The 20,000-nt window shown below is 39.7% G+C and overlaps 2 protein-coding genes across 3 annotated transcripts in view; one reads left to right on the top strand and one right to left on the bottom strand.

Moving 5' to 3' along the window:
- Nucleotides 1-14,684, top strand: part of LOC129099326 (protein NDRG3-like) — an 18,240-nt gene extending 3,556 nt beyond the window's left edge. Inside the window, exons 2-16 of the mRNA XM_054608524.1 lie at nucleotides 1,874-1,974; nucleotides 2,243-2,275; nucleotides 6,442-6,547; nucleotides 6,719-6,839; nucleotides 6,959-7,021; nucleotides 7,161-7,221; nucleotides 7,378-7,464; nucleotides 7,609-7,665; nucleotides 7,829-7,932; nucleotides 8,510-8,571; nucleotides 8,789-8,844; nucleotides 8,979-9,026; nucleotides 9,498-9,533; nucleotides 9,933-9,984; nucleotides 12,332-14,684. Of these exons, the coding sequence (XP_054464499.1) occupies nucleotides 1,918-1,974; nucleotides 2,243-2,275; nucleotides 6,442-6,547; nucleotides 6,719-6,839; nucleotides 6,959-7,021; nucleotides 7,161-7,221; nucleotides 7,378-7,464; nucleotides 7,609-7,665; nucleotides 7,829-7,932; nucleotides 8,510-8,571; nucleotides 8,789-8,844; nucleotides 8,979-9,026; nucleotides 9,498-9,533; nucleotides 9,933-9,984; nucleotides 12,332-12,501 (1,113 nt within the window). The 5' untranslated portion in view covers nucleotides 1,874-1,917 and the 3' untranslated portion in view covers nucleotides 12,502-14,684. The remainder of the gene's footprint in view (nucleotides 1-1,873; nucleotides 1,975-2,242; nucleotides 2,276-6,441; nucleotides 6,548-6,718; nucleotides 6,840-6,958; nucleotides 7,022-7,160; nucleotides 7,222-7,377; nucleotides 7,465-7,608; nucleotides 7,666-7,828; nucleotides 7,933-8,509; nucleotides 8,572-8,788; nucleotides 8,845-8,978; nucleotides 9,027-9,497; nucleotides 9,534-9,932; nucleotides 9,985-12,331) is intronic.
- Nucleotides 14,685-14,940: 256 nt separating this feature from the next.
- rfc2 (replication factor C (activator 1) 2) lies at nucleotides 14,941-19,405 on the bottom strand. 2 transcript variants are annotated; one of them, XM_054609618.1, is made up of 6 exons: nucleotides 19,154-19,405; nucleotides 17,843-17,948; nucleotides 17,648-17,749; nucleotides 16,908-17,166; nucleotides 15,859-16,119; nucleotides 14,941-15,231 (listed from the first exon to the last, which is right to left on the bottom strand). In XM_054609618.1, exons 1-6 carry the CDS (start codon nucleotides 19,365-19,367, stop codon nucleotides 15,121-15,123), a joined length of 1,053 nt encoding a protein of 350 aa, XP_054465593.1. In that variant the 5' UTR covers nucleotides 19,368-19,405; the 3' UTR covers nucleotides 14,941-15,120. The 2 variants fall into 2 exon arrangements, with proteins under 2 accessions (XP_054465593.1, XP_054465594.1); XM_054609619.1 differs by having other exon boundaries at nucleotides 19,108-19,179.
- Between the last annotated feature and the right edge of the window lie 595 nt (nucleotides 19,406-20,000).

Below are 20,000 nucleotides of genomic sequence, written 5' to 3'. Positions count from 1 at the left end.
ACAGAACAGACAGACAGACAGACAGACAGACAGACAGACAGACAGACAGACAGACATGCAGACAGACAGACAGACATGCGGCAGAGCTAGATATAAAAAGAAAGTATCTTTTTTAATTTTTGATTCAAATAATCTGTTATTGGTTGTTACCACAAAATCTTTAAATGTCAAAATTACTAAAAACTATAGTCCGACTATTAAATTCACCAGCGCAGTAGAACTGTTGATTCTTTAATTTACAACATTTTGATCTGATTCATATTTCATGTCGTGAATGTATGAAGTCTTGATGGTTTAGATGTGAAACCAACCTAAACCGTCCCTCTTTACTGGACTAGCTGGACCTAAACGTCCCGTCACAAAGGATTGGTTCCAGCCAAACGTGTCTCATGTGTTCGATGGAACAAAAACACTTAATTTAATCAATATATCTGAGTAACAGCTTGTGTTTCACTTCTGTTTAACACGTCAAACTGCGGAGCCAACTGTCTTTTAAGCTAAAAGTCTATTTTGTTCACATTTACCTGCATTTCTACAGTTATTGGACTCTTATGAAGTACTAATCCTGAAGCATTTCATTTGAATAAATGTCTGTTAAGCTGAATGAGGTAACAGTAGTGTTGGTTAATGGATGAAAGCATTATGACAGTATTAATAGTGTCTGTACCGACCGTCCTGGTTTCAGGTTTTCTATATCGACCCAGAAAAGCAGCTTCTTTCTTTCCTCATTTTGTTGTTTTCACATTTAGTTTCTTGTGTCTTTAATAGAATCATTTCTCATGATTTGATGTCTAAGTGACAAATGGAGACGAATAGTTTGTAATTCAATTAAACAATTAATTAAATATTGTTGACATTAATTAAACTAATCAACACGCAATGGCAGCCTTATGTAACCTTGTTCCATTTGAGACACATCAATCACTCAGAATACAGAAGAAGTTAAAGGGATAGTTCGCTATTTTTCAACCCTTTTTTCTCATGTTTTTGTGTCTACGTGACTCATGGAGACGACTGTGTTTAAGCTGGTTCAGTATTGAAGAGAACTCTGCAGAAAAAGATCTTGTTGTTTCCGCTGACAGACTCAGATTGTTATTATAAAAGTCTGATAACATTATGGAAAGAAGAATATAGAGAATTAAAACATTTCTTTACCTTTCTGTTTGTCATTGTGACTGAACAAGTCTCGCTGGAGGAGAAGTCTCGTTCTGAGAGGTGACTTGTTGGAAAACAAAGGTTGATACGTTAGTGAGAGTTGGAGAAAGAAGAGTCGGTGTTGTCAGAGTTTATTGTGTTGGAGAACAGAAAGAGCATCTTAGTGTTTTCTAAAAGACTGTCAACATCATGGCTGAATATTTAGATGATTTCTACAATGTGGATTAGACGAGAGAATTTAGAACAAACTTCTCCTTCAGAGAGACACAAAAACAAACAGACAAAGGTAAAGAAAAAGGTTTTAATCTCTGTATGATATTATATAAATCCAGTTTAGTATCTGCAGAGTTCTCCTACAATACTGCAGCTTAAATATTATTGTCTTCAAAAGTAATTTAGACATAAAAACATGAGGAAATAGGGGTTGAAAAATAGAGAACTATCCCTTTGACTACTTCTGTATTGTGATTGATTGATGCTTGACGTTACATAACGCTGCCATTGTGTGTTGATCGCTTTTTGGAACTGCTGTCATTAATGTCAACTATATTTAATTCATTGTTTGATTGACTTATAAACCATTTCAGATCTTCATCTTCAACAGGAAACATGTAAACTGTGTATCATCAGACATAGGCTGTCATAGCACATTCTAATCGCCGTTACTTAACTGTCCTAACGCTCTACCTGTCCGTCTCCTTGTTTTTAATCCGTCTAGAAGGCGTCTTTGATCAGGCTGACTGGCAGTAAAGCGTTCCTACGATGGAGGAGCTTCACGACGTCCAGCTGACGGAGATCAAACCGCTCCTGACAGGACAGGTGAGGTGGAGGAGAAAGGGGGCGGGGCTTAGCCGGGGTCACGACCTGGTGACACGTGAATATCTGCTTCAAGCTGATGTTTCAAATGTTATGTGGTTAAATTCAGTTCAACAGTTGTTTTTCTATATTTCTGATAACACATGAATATTCAATAAAAACATGTCTTCATATTCAGAACGCCACTTACAATCAGATTCATGTCCTGGATACTTTTAATTTCTGGATAAATTTACCATAATGATGAAATCATTTCTCTCTGTCTCTTCAGAATGGGAGGAATCTCCAGGACTTTGACTGTCAGGTGAGTTGAACACACCTTTTTCTTCCCCTTTGTCTGAATCTGAATTAGACTTTTCATCAGCGTTAAAGCCTGAAATTTGGAAAGATGGGTTTATTATTGAGGTATGATTTTTCTATATTAGAATATGAGACATGTATTAGTGATGATATTAGAAAATAAGGGTTTAACATTTAATTTTGTGATTTAAATATGATTAACAAACCTGCTATTAGAATCAATATCAGTTTAAGTGAACGCTATATTTATAATATTTTCACCTTTATGACGGGGAATGAAGCTGTTATCTACGCTCTCTACAAAGACACCAGACTACATTGATAAAAACAGTGATTTTACCTCTCAGAACACAGGAGCTGCTGCTCTACTGCTGCATTGATCTATGAGTATGTTTGTGTTATTGTGTGACTTTGGTGGATCAGAACAAACTCTTTAAAACACAATAACACAAACATACTCATAGATCAATGCAGCAGTAGAGCAGCAGCTCCTGTGTTCTGAGAGGTTAAAGTAGTGTTTTTGTGAATGAAGTCTGGTGAGAGAGCTTAGAAAAGGTAAAGAGGTGAAAATATCATAAATATAGCGTTCAATTAAACTGTTATTGAGTCTTTAAGATGTTTAAAATACATCCACAGCGGTACGTTAGAAGTAAACATCATAACTGTCTCCTTAACAGCAGTGGGATGTGTTGACCTATTTATGTCATAACTACACACAGCAGCAGGCTGAGTGCTGAAATAACAGACTGATGGTTCACATACAGGAGTGAAAGTATTAAAGATAAATGGCTCAAACAGTCATTAATGAGGAGACGTGTGAGGAAAACTCTGCATGTAATCTGTGAAACATGAGGCTGAAGTTGGTTTGACAACCTTCAGCTCCACACACAGATATTGATCAATAAGAGTGATCGGACTGACGTCAGTACAGAAGGTCAGTTTGCATCGATGCCTCCGATCAGTTATTTTAAATTGGAGCACAGAATGAGAGCGCTGCTTTAAAGCCGTGTTATTATCCATGTTTCTATCTGTCAAATGAAAACACATTCATTTCAGATAAATCAATTATATTTCTGTACAAAAAAATGCTTTTATGTGTGAAACACTTGTTAAGTTTTGAGTGTCTCTATAAGAGCGCTGCTTTATTAATAGGAAGGAGGGGGGGTAATATTCTGAGAAAAAACTCATCATTTTCAAGATTCAAGCTGTGAATTTCCAAGAACAAAAACTTGAACATTTTGTAGGATTTTGGAGAAAAAAACCCTTTGAAATTCTTGAAGATTATAAACTCAACATTCTGGGTTTTCTATCTGAAAATGTGTTACTTTACTCAAAAAGAAGATTTTTTATTTGACATATATTACCAAAATAAACCCTTTTCAATGTTTTAACGTATTATAACCCTTATAAGACGTCATAGGCAGCTGTAGTTTATTTTATGGAGAGAATATTTATCTGTTTTGCATCGGCAACGTGTTCTCTGATAGATTACATCCTTTGAACATTTATGATGATTTATACGCCTACATAACTTTTAACTTGACTAAACTTGACATTAGAAAGCTACTTTACAGTGTTGGCAAACAAATGAATGAACAACTACTCACTTCTATCAGTTTGAAAGTGTGGGCTCTGATGTTACGACTTCATCCGACCACATAAACACAGTGATTTATGCTGCTTTACCTTTTTGTCGTTGTTTTCTGATTAACGCTATTTTTAGCTGTTAGCTTCTTCCCTGTTGCGTAGCAACGTGTTCAAAGACAACAGGGAAGGAGAGACTTTTTGGTTTTGCACTTATTGAGGAAGTCTCTGTGGTTCAACAGGAACACAGCGTTAACACAGAACTGTAACCTGCAACAGGATGCTGAGGAGGAGAGGAAGGAGTGGAGGTGGTAATATCAATCAATCAATCAATCAATCAATCAATCAATCAATCAATCAATCAATCAATCAATCAATCAATCAATCATGTTTTATTCATGAAGCTCCTTTCAAACAAATCAAATGCAATTCAAAGTGCTTCACAAATGATTGACACGACAAAAACAAGACGAAAATGGAGAGAAGATGAAGAGATTAATGCACACCAAGTTAAGTTAAGAAAATAAATAAATAAATAAAATAAAACACAGAATAGAATTGATAAAAACATTGGTAAAACAGTAGAAAAGTAAAATAATCTATAACCGTAATAATCTTTTTTAATTTTCCTTTTTTTTCTTTTCATCTTTCTACTCAAAGAGAATATTAACGATTTTTCCTCCTAAATCTCCGACTTTGATCTAGGAAAGAAGTTTTTTCCCAGAATATAAATATTTTTGTTTTTTTACATATAATGCCCCTAATACGCCGTCATACATCAGCTATGGTTTATTTTATGGCGCAAACACCGAATAAATTGATAAAAGTATTGGTTAAACAGCAATTAATGTTTACATTTTCAGTTCTTTTTAATCTTTTTTTGTTCAATTATTTAGATTTTTTTCTAGAAAATGTGTCGTGTCACTCGACGTCATATCTATCTAACATTTTTTCTCGTAAACTTTAATCTAGGAAATTACTTTTTCCTCAGAATATAACGCCCTTTAAGATTAGAGCGAAACTAAATAAAAATAGAACATGTATAAATGCTAAAACCATAGCATGAAACCAGACTTCAAATATAAGCTTGTCGGAGGAATGATGAAACCAGTGATGGATGGTAGAAAGGCAACAGGTGGTTGGCTGTTTAGACCTTAAGACCTCCGTCCTCTCAGCCAATGGCTGCAGAGATTACTCCTCTAGATTCTGATCACATCTTCCTTCACTGAGCTAAAGGCTAAAGACAGATTACCTCAATCTCCTTCTTCTGTCTCTACTGACCTCTTTCATATTGTCTCTCTCCTTCTTTCTGTTTATGATTCCTCTTCCTCTCTAAATCTCCTCCTCCTCCTCCTCCTCCTCCTCCTCCTCCTCCTCCTCTGTCAGGATGTATGACTCTCTGGATTTGCACCAGATCTCCTGTTCTTTAGGAGTTGGGGTGGTGAGTTAGCCAGTTAGCTTTTCATTGGTTAGCCGGCTCTCCTGAGTTATGCTTCGCCAGCTTCCAGCTCACCGGAGTCGGCCTCTTTAGCCTCGTTAGCTCGTTAGCTAGCCTGCTCCTCTCTGCTGACCTGCATACATGCTGTTAGCTGGCAGTTCAATGTGTAGTTTATTGTTTTCTGCTTCAGTTGTATGATGGAGAGAGACTTTCTGTTAAAGCATGTTTCATTTCCCAGAGAAAGATATGAAAAAAGTCAACATCACAGCTTGAAAACAGGGAAAAAAATAAATATATATGTATTCTTTTTGTCCCTTTTTGCTTTGTACCAATTTAAATATATTTTAGATATCATTATTATAGAAGAGAAGTAAAAAGAAAGACACATTTTCTTATTGTCTTAATGTCCATATGCAAACAATCTTCAGATTAAGATCCATTAATAGAATCTGTCAGTTGATCTTTCAGCCGATTGTGTCCATGTTTCCATGTGTAACCAGATAAATGTGTGTTTCATGGTGTGTTCAGGTGCTCCTCGGATGGTGCCGTGTTTGTGAGCTTTAAGTTTTAATGAGGAAACAACATGGAGGCGACCAAGAAGATGTGTTTTAGTGCGTCCCAGTGAATATTCATGTTGCTGAAACAGTTTGAAGCTTTCAATTTATGATTTTGTCCTTGTTGCTGCAGCAGAACATTCCATACAATTATTATTATTTATTACTTATTACTACTAATTATTATTATTAAAATATTGCTCTACCTGACTTGTTATCAGGATTAATACTAGTGAATAACTGATCTAGATTACTCTACGTTGACAGCAATAGTTAGAACCTAATACTTCAATTAATTCACATTTTTGTTTACTTCCTGATTTGTTGTTCTGATTTGAGGAGGCGTTCACTTGTTTTTTTTTCCTAATCAGGAGCTCATTTTTCCGATTATTATACTGAAACGTCCCATGATGATGATGTGGTGCATTCAGGTGCACAGTGGATAAACGTTCGTCTGTTTGTTGTTTGTAAACACAAACATCTGGTAGCTGCTTCATCCTGAACTAAGTCATGAGACACTGACACGTTGAGTTAGTTAACCCTCGAGCTTCCTGCTGCTGTGTGATGATGTTTATCTGTTGTTGTTGTGTTCAGGAGCATGACGTGGAGACGGCCCACGGGGTGCTGCACGTCACCATGAGAGGCGTTGCTAAGGGCAACCGACCCACAATCCTCACCTACCATGACATCGGGCTCAACCGTGAGTAAATGTGCACATCGAAACCGCAGAGTTACAGCACAGAGACGAAACACAAGAGACACAATGACTTAGTGTGTGTGTGTGTGTGTGTGTGTGTGTGTGTGTGTGTGTGTGTGTGTGTGTGTGTGTGTGTGTGTGTGTGTGTGTGTGTGTGTGTGTGTGTGTGTGTAGATAAGTCCTGTTTCAACAGCCTGTTTAACTACGAGGACATGCAGGAAGTGACGCAGCATTTCTCAGTTCTGCATGTCGATGCTCCAGGACAGCAGGAGAACGCTCCCGTGTTCCCCACCGGGTAACGACACACACACACACACACACACACACACACACACACACACACACACACACACACACACACACCCGAAAACAAGCATACCCTGCTTTATGGTCTGTTTGACTGTGTGTGTGCAGGTACCAGTACCCCACCATGGATGAACTGGCTGAGATGCTGCCGTCTGTCCTGAAACAGCTTCAGTGAGTCTGCGGTCTGCTTTGTGATGCATTATGGGTATTTTATTAGCAGCACATGGTTTGTTAGTTCACCCTGATCATGTGTGTGTGTGTGTGTGTGTGTGTGTGTGTGTGTGTGTGTGTGTGTGTGTGTTGTCTTCAGGGTGAACAGTGTGATCGGTATCGGTGTTGGAGCTGGAGCCTACATCCTCACCAAACTGGCTGTGAGTATCAGAATTCACCTTTTTGGTCAACATTTGTTTGTTTGTTTTTTTATTTAATTGAATTCCTTATTGTTATTTATTCTTTATTATGTGCTTTCATTTAGAAAATTGTAAATATAAGGGCATAAAAAACTGATTACTTCTGTTGTGTTTCAGCTGAATGAGCCGACTCTGGTGGAAGGTTTGGTTCTGATCGACATCGACTCCTGTGCTAAAGGATGGATGGACTGGGCCGCCTCTAAGGTGCCTCACACACACACACACACACACACACACACACACACACACACACACACACACACACACACACACACACACACACAGTTCAGGTGTAATAGTCAGCTGATGAAGTGTCATATTAAAGCGTGATGTTTTTGTTTCCTGCAGCTGAGCGGCTGGACGAGCAACCTGGTGGACATGATCATGGGGCACCACTTCAGCGCTGTGAGGACAAGAACCACAGCTTCATAAGAACAATGAATCAATCTCCACTCACCTGTTGACTCTGTGTGTGTGTGTGTGTGTGTGTGTGTGTGTGTGTGTGTGTGTGTGTGTGTGTGTGTGTGTGTGTGTGTGTGTGTGTGTGCATGTGTGCATGTGTGTGCAGGACGAGCTAACGGACAATATGGAGATCGTCCAGACGTACAGACTCCACATCTCTCAGGATATACCGCAGGACAACCTGGCCATGTTCTTCAACAGCTACAGCAGGTAGGAACCAGTTAGCTGTTAGGGAACCGTGTTGGGTTCTATGAGGAACTAGTTAGGATGAGTCAACGCTGAGACAGGGAACTAAATATTACAGCTTTAAGGGTAAACTTTGGTAGATTTGTGACTTGGTCCAGTTCAGGCGTCAACCGCCAAAGCTTCCTGTGTTAAAGCTGCATTCTCTCTCCTGTCCACCAGGGGGCGACTCCTCTGGTTGTATAGAAGTCTATGAGAAAATGACTCTACTTCTCTCTTGATTTATTCCCTCAGTAAACATTGTAAACATGAGTTTATGGTCTCAATCTCTAGTTTCAAGTCTTCTTCAATACAGCATGATGTTCATTTAGTAAATGATGCTCCATTTAGAGTCAAACAGACCATAAAGCAGGGGATGCTTTAGGGCGGGGCTACACACTGATTGACAGGTCTCTACCGGCAGTGGTTGTAAAAAGCCAATATGGCGATAGTTATTAAAAACATCTGGAAAGAACTCACCTTTATATCTGTGTGTGTGTGTGTGTGTGTGTGTGTGTGTGTGTGTGTGTGTGTGTGTGTGTGTGTGTGTGTGTGTGTGTGTCAGTCGTACTGAGTTGCAGATAGAGCGTCCTATCCCTGGTCTCAATGAAAGCACAGTTACCACACTGAGGTAACGAGGTTTATTCTTTATTCATTTCTTTCCTTTTTATTCAACTATTAAACATTTCCACCGACACATCCTGTTTATCTGACTGACTGTGTGTGTGTGTGTGTGTGTGTGTGTGTGTGTGTGTGTGTGTGTGTGTGTGTGTGTGTGTGTGTGTGTGTGTGTGTGTGTGTGTGTGTGTGTGTGTGTGTGTGTGTGTGTGTGTGTGTCTGTGTGTGGTGTCCCTGTCTCTGCTGGTGGTTGGAGACATGTCGCCTGCTGTCGATGTCGTGGTGAGTCTCTGCCCTGTTTCCATGACAACAGCCAGTATGTGACACCACATTGTTGTAAATACTGTGTGTGTGTGTGTGTGTGTGTGTGTGTGTGTGTGTGTGTGTGTGTGTGTGTGTGCTTCTCTGTCCTGCAGGTGGAGTGTAACTCAAGACTGAACCCCACCAAGACCACCCTTCTCAAGGTGTCTGTCTGTCTGTCTGTCTGTTATATTCGCAGGCGTCACATTTTGTTGTAAAACTGTTGAAGAATAAGACGTAATCAGAAATAAGACGCACCTAAAACTGTTAGAAGTGACGATGCCTGTGTGTTTTGTTCTGATATGTTGTTCTGCTGATAAAACACATCAGATAAGCTAACTAGCTAGCAAGCAAGCCAAGCTAACGTTCCGGATGGTGACGTATATTGAGCGTGACGAGAGATGAAGTGTAGTGATGTATCTGACTATTTTGAATTGAATTTTATTTTAAATTGACAAACATCATATGTGTAATTCATGGCAAAACTCCAACACGATCTTCAAATTGTTTGTCTCTCGCTGTCGACTCCTGTAAATACTTTTCCTGAAATGATTGTCCCATGGGGGACACCAGAATGGGAGGGTCTTTGCCTCTGAAATGTACCTCATAGATGTCATTGTTTGTCTCTCCACCAGATGGCAGACTGTGGAGGACTCCCTCAGGTGGTGCAGGTGAGTCTGAGCCACTTACCTGCCTCATAGTGAGGGCTTAAAGGACAACAAGTTTCTGGTCGCTGTGATTGTTCCATCTCACCATAAAATAGTTTTCAGCTGATGTTGATATGAGGCCTCAAACAGAAAAGTCTTCATCCTCGACTTAAAAGAAGTGAGAGTTACAAATCAAGTGGCCGACTTCCACTAGTCTGCTGCAGTATTTCCTCTTTTGTTCGGCTGAACTTCACAATCCAGTTAACACTTTACGTTTCAGGAAGGGATCTCTTCACAGCTTGTGTTCACACAGGATGTAAAGAGTTTACAGTGTCGAGGTTAAAGAAGTCTACGCAGTGTGTTTGCAGACATATCTCCTAAACTGAGCATGCTAACCAGATGTGTTTCTTTCCTTTCTTTCAGCCTGGAAAACTAGCAGAAGCCTTCAAGTATTTTGTCCAGGGGATGGGCTACAGTGAGTATCCTCTTGACATGTAACTGCCAGATCACACACTTTAGCTTTTAGACGAACACGTTTCTTCTCCCCACATGTAAATCCAGGAGAAAAGATACTAGAGTTTCTTAAAATACCTCTTCAGTAACAAAACAAGTCTCAGACTGAGTTTGATTGTGTTTTTAACTTCCTGTTCGTCTTTGTCTCTCTCTGTTGACATGGTCCCGTTATATGTTATTAACCCTTCCAAATGTTTCAGTGAACTGAAGCAATGACTTTTTAGTATTGGGGTGCTTTCACACCTGTAGTTTGGTTTGTTTTGTCCAAATCAAGTCAACAAAATGAGATATTGTTGAATTTTAGTTCTGGTCGGGTTCCTGTTCACACTGACGAATCAAAAGGAAACTTGTTATCCAGCATCATAAGGAATAACATTCTGGAGACTGACAGAAGTTTAATGCTTCTGATTATTAGTATTACTAAACTACATATAGACTGCATGTTATGATGAATAATGGTCGAGAAAAAAGCCCATTTAAGTTCTCCCAGAGGACTGTTGAGTAGCACACGGACACAAACATGAGGCGATTTACTGTCTGATCGCTGTCACACACTTTTAAATGGAGTTAATGAACCGACAAAGTACATGATTCAGATACAAGTACAGCAGTTTAAACAGCTTTTGACCTGTTAATCAGGGAAAATACCAGCGCTAGAATGTATATACACACAACGTTAAATAACCTAAAAGAAAGATAAGATTCCTGAACAGATTTCACAATCATCAGATGGATTTATTAGTCGTTTAGCTTTTGAAATAAGGTGTGAAAGCACCTTTAATGAGTTTCACTTAATGAATAGTAATGAATAGTTTTTTACACTAAGCTGCTCAATCAAAAGATGTGTGTGTGTGTGTGTGTGTGTGTGTGTGTGTGTGTCCAGCTCTGCGTCACTAACAGTAAGTAGCAGTTTGCAGTGTCGTTAACAGAAGTGAATGAATCAGTTGGATTTCCTCAAAACACACAAATACATGTTTAGTGTGTGTGTGTGTGTGTGTGTGTGTGTGTGTGTGTGTGTGTGTGTGTGTGTGTGTGTGTGTGTGTGTGTGTGTGTGTGTGTGTGTGTGTGTGTGTGTGTAGTATTGAAACTACAGTTGTCTCTCAACCTGTCCTCCTTCCTCTCTGCTCTTGTTCTTCTTGTCTCTTTGTCTTCGTCTCCTCCAGTCCCTCATGTTGCGTTAAACCGCCTGGGCGGCCAATCAGGTATCAGGATTCCAACCAGAATCTTAAACCCCCCCCGCCACATGCAGACACACACACACACACACACACACACACACACACACACACACACACACACACACCACGTCGTCTGTCTCCGTTTTCCATCTTTATGTCTTTGCTCTCTTGTTACTCCTACGACTTGTCTGTCTTTGTCTTTATGTGTGTGTATGTGTGTGTGTGTCTTTGTGTGTCTTTGTGTGTGTGTGTGTCTGTCTTTGTGTGTTTGTGTGTGTGTCTGTCTTTGTGTGTGTGTGTGTGTGTCTGCATGCTGTTGATCAGCTGATCACATTGATTTATTTATTTTTTCCTCTGCAGTGACAGTACCCAGCAGGCTTTGCTGCATGCCAACACACTTCAGCTCCGTTCACACTGATAGACTCATATCTGTTTATAGCTTAGAACAAACATCCCATAATAACATGAGCTGATAGCTGTGAGAAGAGGATCGATATCAGAAGATATCAAACAAATAAGTGTAAGCTATATTTAGATTATTAACCTCTTTACCCTGTCAGACAGACCTGAAGCTGTTATCTATGCTCTCTTGAGTTTTTATGTGTAAGCTTGTTTTAATTTGATTTTTTATGTGTGCGTTTTTATTTGTAAGTTTTTTTAACTTTGAGTTTTTTGTGTAAATTATTCGTGTAAGTTTTTTGAAGTTTTTATTTTGGAGTTTTTATGTGTAAGTTTTTATCTTTTATTTTTTTAACCTTGAGTTTTTTGTGTAAGTTTTTTTAACTTTGAATTTTTATATTTCATTTTTAAGTTAATTTTTTTTTAGGTTTAACAACTTCAGTCATAAAGTTTTGTCTGACAGCAAAGTAAAGAGTTAAAAATATTCTAAATACATCGTTCACTGAAACGGTCGGTTTCTCTCTGTAGCTTCAGTGTGAACGGAGACTCACCGCCAGCAGATTTGAATCTCAGTCACGTGTGGACGATTCAAATCAGCCCCACCTTCACACACACACACACACACACACACACACACACACACACACACACACACACACACACACACACACACACACACACACACACACACACACACACTAACACCTTCATGTCTCTGCCCCCCCCCTCAGTGCCCACAGCTGGTATGACCCGTCTGGTTCGCTCCAGGACTCACTCGGCCTCCAGCGTCGGCTCCTCAGACGGCATCCGGAGCCGCAGTACCACCAACACACTGCCGGAGGGCGCCACCTCCTCCATCCCCGGACACACGGCGGACCACGCCATCGAAATGACCGCGTAGGACCGCTCCTGCTCTGTTCTCTCTTCTCTTTACTCTTCGGTTCCTCTTCTTCTTCTTCTCCTCCTCCTCTTCCTCTGTGTGGAACAAACCGTTCCACGCTGTAGTTGTAAACGTTCTTCCCGAAGAAGAAGAAGGTCTCATCTAACGTGGTATAAAAGTAGAGAATCCGTAGATGTGACACGGCTCGGTGTCGGCCATGTTGGCTCCTCCTCGTTTAGGATGCTGGTGTTGGTTGCGTACTTCCTCTTCCTCCTCGCCTGGAGCCCGGCGGCTGTAGATGTACCTGTTCTTATTTACATACAGTCGTGTCGTATTTCTTCAGTAGACTGTTTTCAGAGCGGATCATCAGTTCTCTTTCCTTCAGTTTGGTCCTGATCCTTCTTTTTATTATTATTATTACTCTTATTATAATCTTTATTATTTAGTTATGGCGTTACGTTGTTGTTGGTGGTTGTGTTGCTGTGAAGCTCGTTACTGAACCTCTTTTTCTTCACATTAAATGACTGTTACTTTAAGGGAATATTTCACATAAACATTATCGGTGTACTCGGACAAAAGAGAGGGAACTGAGAAAAAAAAATATTTCCTATATAAATTACTTAAGAACAAGCGAATGTTTTAGCCAGGGTTATTTTATACACTACTTTTTTAAACCGTGAATAAGGGTGAAAGAAAAAGTTTCTTTTGTGTTTGTTGTTGTAATACTCATTTTGGCCACACGAGGCTGAAGTGCACCACTACCTCGTGTTCTAATTACGATTAAAAGACTTTTAAAAAGTTTCCTCCAGATGATTTTTAATGTTACATCATTTTCTAACAGACAATTTGTATAAAAATAAATTAAAACTCACCTGGAAGAAAACACAAAGCTTTTAGACCAATTTATAACATGAGGTAGTGGTGCACTTCAGCCTTGTGTGGCCAAAATGAGTATTACAACAACAAACACTAGGAATTTTACCCCCAAAACATTTCAGAACCTGTTCTTAAATCATAAACACAACAGAAACAATTAGAAATCAGACTTAGAAAATATGAAACAGGAATTTGACAGAAGACCTGTTGTAACAACAGAAGTATGTTTATATATAAATATATATAAATATATATATATATATAGCAAACTTCAAAACAGTGGGAAAAGCTTGATGGTTGATCGATCATTCTGTTTTTAATGATAAACTCTGCTATCGTTCTTTTCAAACAGCCCAAATATCTTCAGCAGCACTTTGAGCTTGTAGACGACTTTTTCCTCCAGACAAATCTTTCAGAAAAGGGCAGATTATGGTCTGTTATTCCAGGATTCAGAGGGTACGTCACTGATAAAACATATAACTGTTGCTTCATCCTCTGAAGGCGACCCGTCACCTCGTGCTATCGGTGGAGATGTTTCTGAGCATGCCCGTTGCTCGTTGCTCGTTGCTGTTGTGGCATGCGCTCTTTCTACCGTGGTGTCAGTCTAGAGAGGAGCTGAGATGCTCAACTCAAGAAACCTCCTCCAGCTGACACTAATTCACTAGTTTAAACCTTCACGGTGTTGTTTCTGTTTCTCTGGACTGAAATCTGCCCGCGGGGGTTATTGATTACTGATTATCAGACACGCTGATGAGCTCCTACGTGACATCGATTTGATGAATTTGCACTTTTAACTGTCGCTGTTTGTGTTCAGAGAGGACGATGACGGACGGGTCCGTGTGGTTCAGAGCTGTGGTTGCTTAAACGTTTCCATAGCGACGAATGCTGTTTTTGAAAGTTGTGCTCCTGCCCCCCCTGCTGGAGGAACCAAGAGCAGCAGGAAGTAAATCCTGGTGTTTGTTGAGCAGAACTTCATGTGGACTCTTAGTTTCTTGTTAATTAGACATTTTGAATAGTCCCCTCCTCCCTCGGCTCCATAAGTATTTAATTTTTCACATAAGCCTTTATGTATATTAGGATTTATAAAGTGTTTTCACACTATAAACCAGGATCCACCCTAAACTCTGCTTCACAAATATTATTTTATTCTATATACACACACACATATACACTAACTGTATCTCTGCCGTCTGTTACTTCTCTTTATTATATTTATTAAAATCATTACTTTTTGAGATTTGTACTGAAGCGTTGGTGGCTGTTTCTGAGGTTTGTTGTTCCATGACTTTTAATGTAAACAAAGTTTGTAATGAAATAAAAGCTTGTTAATCCTGAAACGGTATTCTGATCATTTACTTTGGTAAAAGTAGGAATACTTCCATGTACTAATACTCTGTTTACTTCAGGAAACTTGTCACAGAATTGTTCACAGCAACAGGACTGTCTGGTTATCTGATGATCTGTTAGATTATTGGAGCAGTATTTCACTGTCCGAGCTTGTATTGCAAGAAAATATGCAAATCAGCACTCCTCTAGTCTTATACAGACACTTAATTAAGTAGTAAACCAACAAAAAACATCAACGCGAATCAAAGAAAAGATGATTTATTGTAGTTGTTACATTATTTTTTCTCCACAGACGAACACAAACCGTCTGCGGTGACGTCCGGTGGAAACAACAGCAACAGATAAATCCAGACGACAGATGAAAACATTGCAGTAACTTTAATGTACAGATCCTGGTTCAGTTCAAACACGGGAGGTTCAGCTGGCAGCAGGGGGCGCCGTCTTACTGCAGAGTCGACCCAGCAGACCGGCCATCTGCAGCAGAGAGTTCACGCCTTCAGACACCCGCATGTGAGTGTACCCGATCTCCTGCAGGACACAGAACCACAGGATTACTACAAGAGTACTACAAGAGTACCACAAGAGTACTACAAGATTACTACAAGAGTACCACAAGATTACTACAAGAGTACCACAAGAGTACCACAAGAGTACTACAAGAGAACCACAGGATTACTACAAGAGTACTACAAGATTACTACAAGAGTACCACAAGATTACTACAAGAGTACCACAAGAGTACCACAAGATTACTACAAGAGTACTACAAGATTACTACAAGAGTACCACAGGATTACTACAAGAGTACTACAAGAGTACTACAAGAGTACTACAAGAGTACCACAAGATTACTACAAGATTACTACAAGAGTACTACAAGAGTACTACAAGATTACTACAAGAGTACTACAAGAGTACCACAAGAGTACCACAAGATTACTACAAGATTACTACAAGAGTACCACAAGAGTACTACAAGAGTACCACAAGATTACTACAAGAGTACCACAAGATTACTACAAGATTACTACAAGAGTACCACAAGAGTACCACTGGTTTAACACAAAAGTACCACAAGATTAACACAAGAGTACACCAGAATTACTACAAGAGTACCACAGGATTACAGGATTAGTGGGCGGAGCTCTGGCTCACCTTGATGAAGTCCAGTTTGAGGTACTCGGCCATCTGGTATGTCTTGCAGACCCTGAAGATGTTCCCGATGATGTCCTCTGGAGAGTAGCCCAGCGCCCACAGCTGCTCCACCACCTTGTAGGCCTCGTCGATGTTCCCGTCCACGCAGTGTCCCAGCATGCTTTTCACCAGCAGCGGGTGAGGCTCGTCGCACACTTTGAAGACGTTCTCGCTGTTGATGTAGCCGAAGCCGGAGTTGGTGGACTGCAGGTTGTTCAACGCCTGGAAAACAGCCGGGAACAGGAAGTCAGTCAGACAGACACGACCATAAGGGATTAACCCAGACCGTCTATGGTACAAACAACACACCGCTTTGACCATATCTACGCCTATATGACGGGGTTTTGATTATTGATGGAGCAGCTACAACGTTAGCATAGCCTAGCACCAATCACACCAAACTCCATTCAGAAAACATTTCTCATCTTTCGTACAGACCTGATAAAACACGACTTCAGACTTATTACAAATCTGCATCATTCTCTAGTTATTTCGGCATCGTTTTTATCCGTTTATTGAAGGAAAATCTGTTCGTTATGCGTTCATGTCGCTGTAGTAAACCAGCAGACGGTGAATACAGCTCTATGAAAGTCACCGAGCTGCATTCTCTCTGCTGTCCACCAGGGGGCGACTCCTCTGGTTGTATAGAAGTCTATGAGAAAATGACTCTACTTCTCTCTTGATTTATTCCCTCAGTAAACATTGTAAACATGAGTTTATGGTCTCAATCTCTAGTTTCAAGTCTTCTTCAATACAGCATGATGTTCATTTAGTAAATGATGCTCCATTTAGAGTCAAACAGACCATAAAGCAGGGGATGCTTTAGGGCGGGGCTACACACTGATTGACAGGTCCACACCAGAGACGTATACGGCGTCTCTTCCTCAGTCCATATATGGTCACTTCCTGTTCACTGGTTGCAAATAAAACAACAACACGGCGACAGCGAAAACACCAAAAGCTTGAGGTTTCCGCTTCCTATAGAGACAGACTTGGCGTCTCAGCCTCACCTGTCTCATGTCTCCCTGCGCGGTGAAGATGATGGCCTCCAGCCCGTCGTCGGACACCGACAGTTGCTCCTGCTCCACCACCTCCTGCAGCCGGGCCAGGATCTGCCCGTCCGTCAGCTTGGAGTATCTCAGCACGGCGCAGCGGGACTGGATCGGCTCGATGATCTTATCCGACGCGTTGCAGGCGAGAGCGAAGCGCGTCGTCTTGGAGTAGATCTCCATGATCCTCCTCAGGGCCTGCTGGGCTCCGTCCGTCATGCTGAGCAGAAGGAGGAGAAAGGACGGAGACATTTAGTGTCCTCAGAGAAACGTTGTCCTCCTGATCAGAGTTTAATGGAAAATACGACTTCATATCAGCTCACAACAAACTGCCCCAGAGAGGAGAGAGAGGAAGAGCCAGAGATGAAGGAGAGAGGATGAAGGAGAGAGAGGAAGAGCCAGAGATGAAGGAGAGAGGATGAAGGAGAGAGAGGAAGAGCCAGAGATGAAGAAGAGAGGATGAAGGAGAGAGAGGAGAGCCAGGATGGACGCTAAGCTAACCCAGCTAGGACCTGAGGCTACTCCACTACCCAGCATGCTCCTGGCTGTTTGAAAGCAGCAGGAGGTCTGTGATAACCAAATAAACCGCTCCACAGGAATGTTCTCCTCTTTTGGTTTTGTTTCTCATGTCTTTGTTTCCGTGCGTCCCTGTGTTGCATAACGACAATAAATGATCCTCGTGGTTTTTCCCGTCGTCTCACCTGTCGGCTTCGTCCAGGATGATGATCTTGTGTCGTCCTTTGGGCAGCGTGACTTTCTGCTGAGCGAACATCTTGATCTTGTTCCTCACCACGTCGATTCCTCTGCAGACGCCAAAGAGAAACGGTCACGAGACATTTATTAAAGCGCTGAGTTCCACTTCCTGGTTGTTCTTAACGTCGTCGTGTTTTATTCACCTCTCGTTTGAAGCGTTGAGCTCCAGCACGGCGTCCTTCATGGAGGCTCCCAGCAGAGCTCGGGCCAAACACAGGATGCTGGTGGTCTTTCCTGTTCCTGGAGGACCTGGACCACCAAACACACAACGGATTATTTCTCTCTCTATCATTATTATTATTATTATTATCAATATTATTATTATTATGCGACTGTTTACGGGTCTCAATGACACATATACACACATACATACACACATATATATATACATATATATATACACACATATATATATACACATATATATTATATATATATACACATATATATATATATATGTGTATATATATATATATATATATATATATACATATATATATATATATATATATATATATATATATATATATACATATTACATTACAGTCATTTAGCAGACGCTTTTATCCAAAGCGACTTACAATAAGTGTATTCAACATAGATTCAAGAGCATAAAAAGCATAAACCAGAGCAAAAGTATAGTGCAGAAGCAAATTACTACGAAAACAATAATTGCAACAAACTAATACCAATACATGTCACTACTCTACTTGTACTTACAATATGTGTAAGTGTGTATTATAGTTATGCATAGTGAACACTTCTTCCATCAGTGTCTAAACACTGTCACTGCTCTACTTCTACTTTCACTTTGTATGTATGTGTGTATACACATATATATATATATATGTATATATATATACTATGTATATATATATATATATATATATATATATATATGTGTATATATATACATGTGTGTATACATGTGTGTATATATACATGTACATGTATGTGTGTATACATGTGTGTATACATGTGTATATATGTGTGTATGTGTGTATACATGTGTGTATATATGTATATGTGTGTATATGTGTGTGTGTATATGTGTGTACATGTGTGTGTATACATGTGTATATACATCACTATGTCTACTTTGTATGTGTGTATATAGTTATGTGTAGTGAACACTGTGTGTATAAACACTGTCACTGCTCTACTTCTACTTTCACTTTGAACATGTATACATGTGTGTGTGTATGTATATATATATATATGTATATATATGTGTGTGTATATCTCACTACTTCTACTTTCACTTTGTATGTGTGTGTGTGTGTGTATACATGTGTATATATGTATGTGTGTATACACGTCACTACTCTACTTCTACTTTCACTTTGAACCCGTGTGCAGGATGTCTGCGCGGTGACGTCACGGCCTCCGGTCCTCTGACGTCACTGACCTGCTATGATGACGTTGGGCACGTCCCCCTCTCTGACGTCACTGACCTGCTATGATGACGTTGGGCACGTTCCCCTCTCTGGCGAACACCTGCAGGCGGCTCACGGTCTCCTGGTTCCCCACGACGCTGCTCAGCTGCAGCGGCCTGTACTTCTCCACCCAGGGCAGCTGGGACCGGCCTCCGCTGCCTCCTGCATCCGCCCTCTGAGCGCCGTCCCCCGGCTGCAGCTCCCGCTCTGCCCCGGTCCCCTGGAGCTCCATGCTGTCTGTGTGTGTGTGTGTGAGAGAGGAGCGCTTTCCCTCCTTTGGAAACCATGTGACAGTCAGCCGACGCCCCATTGGTCGAGAACAACGCGCTGAAATCTCGCGATATTTACAACCACAGACAGAAATGTTGTGAACACATTATTATTTAAATAAATATCATCACATTTAATAATAAAAAAATAATTTAAATTTTTCTAATTTTAATAATTTAACAAATCTCCTATAATGTAATCTGTCTTATAATGGCTGGCTTTGTATATTATATATATATATATATATATATATATATATATATATATATATATATATATATATATATATATATATATATATATATATATATATATATATATATATATATATATATATATATATATATGTATATATTGATTGTTGTCATATATATATATATATATATATATATATATAAGTATATTAAAAAAACTATATATATATATATATATGTTATAATATATATATATATATATATATATATATATATATATATATATATATATATATATATATATATATATATATATATACATATATATGTATATTGTCCCCCAGCATTCTGATTATTTATTTATTATGCATTTATTATTATTAAGAGAATGCATTTGTTCA

The sequence above is a fragment of the Anoplopoma fimbria genome, chromosome 12, assembly GCF_027596085.1.
Source record: "Anoplopoma fimbria isolate UVic2021 breed Golden Eagle Sablefish chromosome 12, Afim_UVic_2022, whole genome shotgun sequence".
In the NCBI taxonomy this organism is placed as follows: Eukaryota; Metazoa; Chordata; class Actinopteri; order Perciformes; family Anoplopomatidae; genus Anoplopoma; species Anoplopoma fimbria.
The sequence above is the reverse complement of the archived record's forward strand: the minus strand, read 5'-3'. Positions and strand labels throughout refer to the sequence as shown.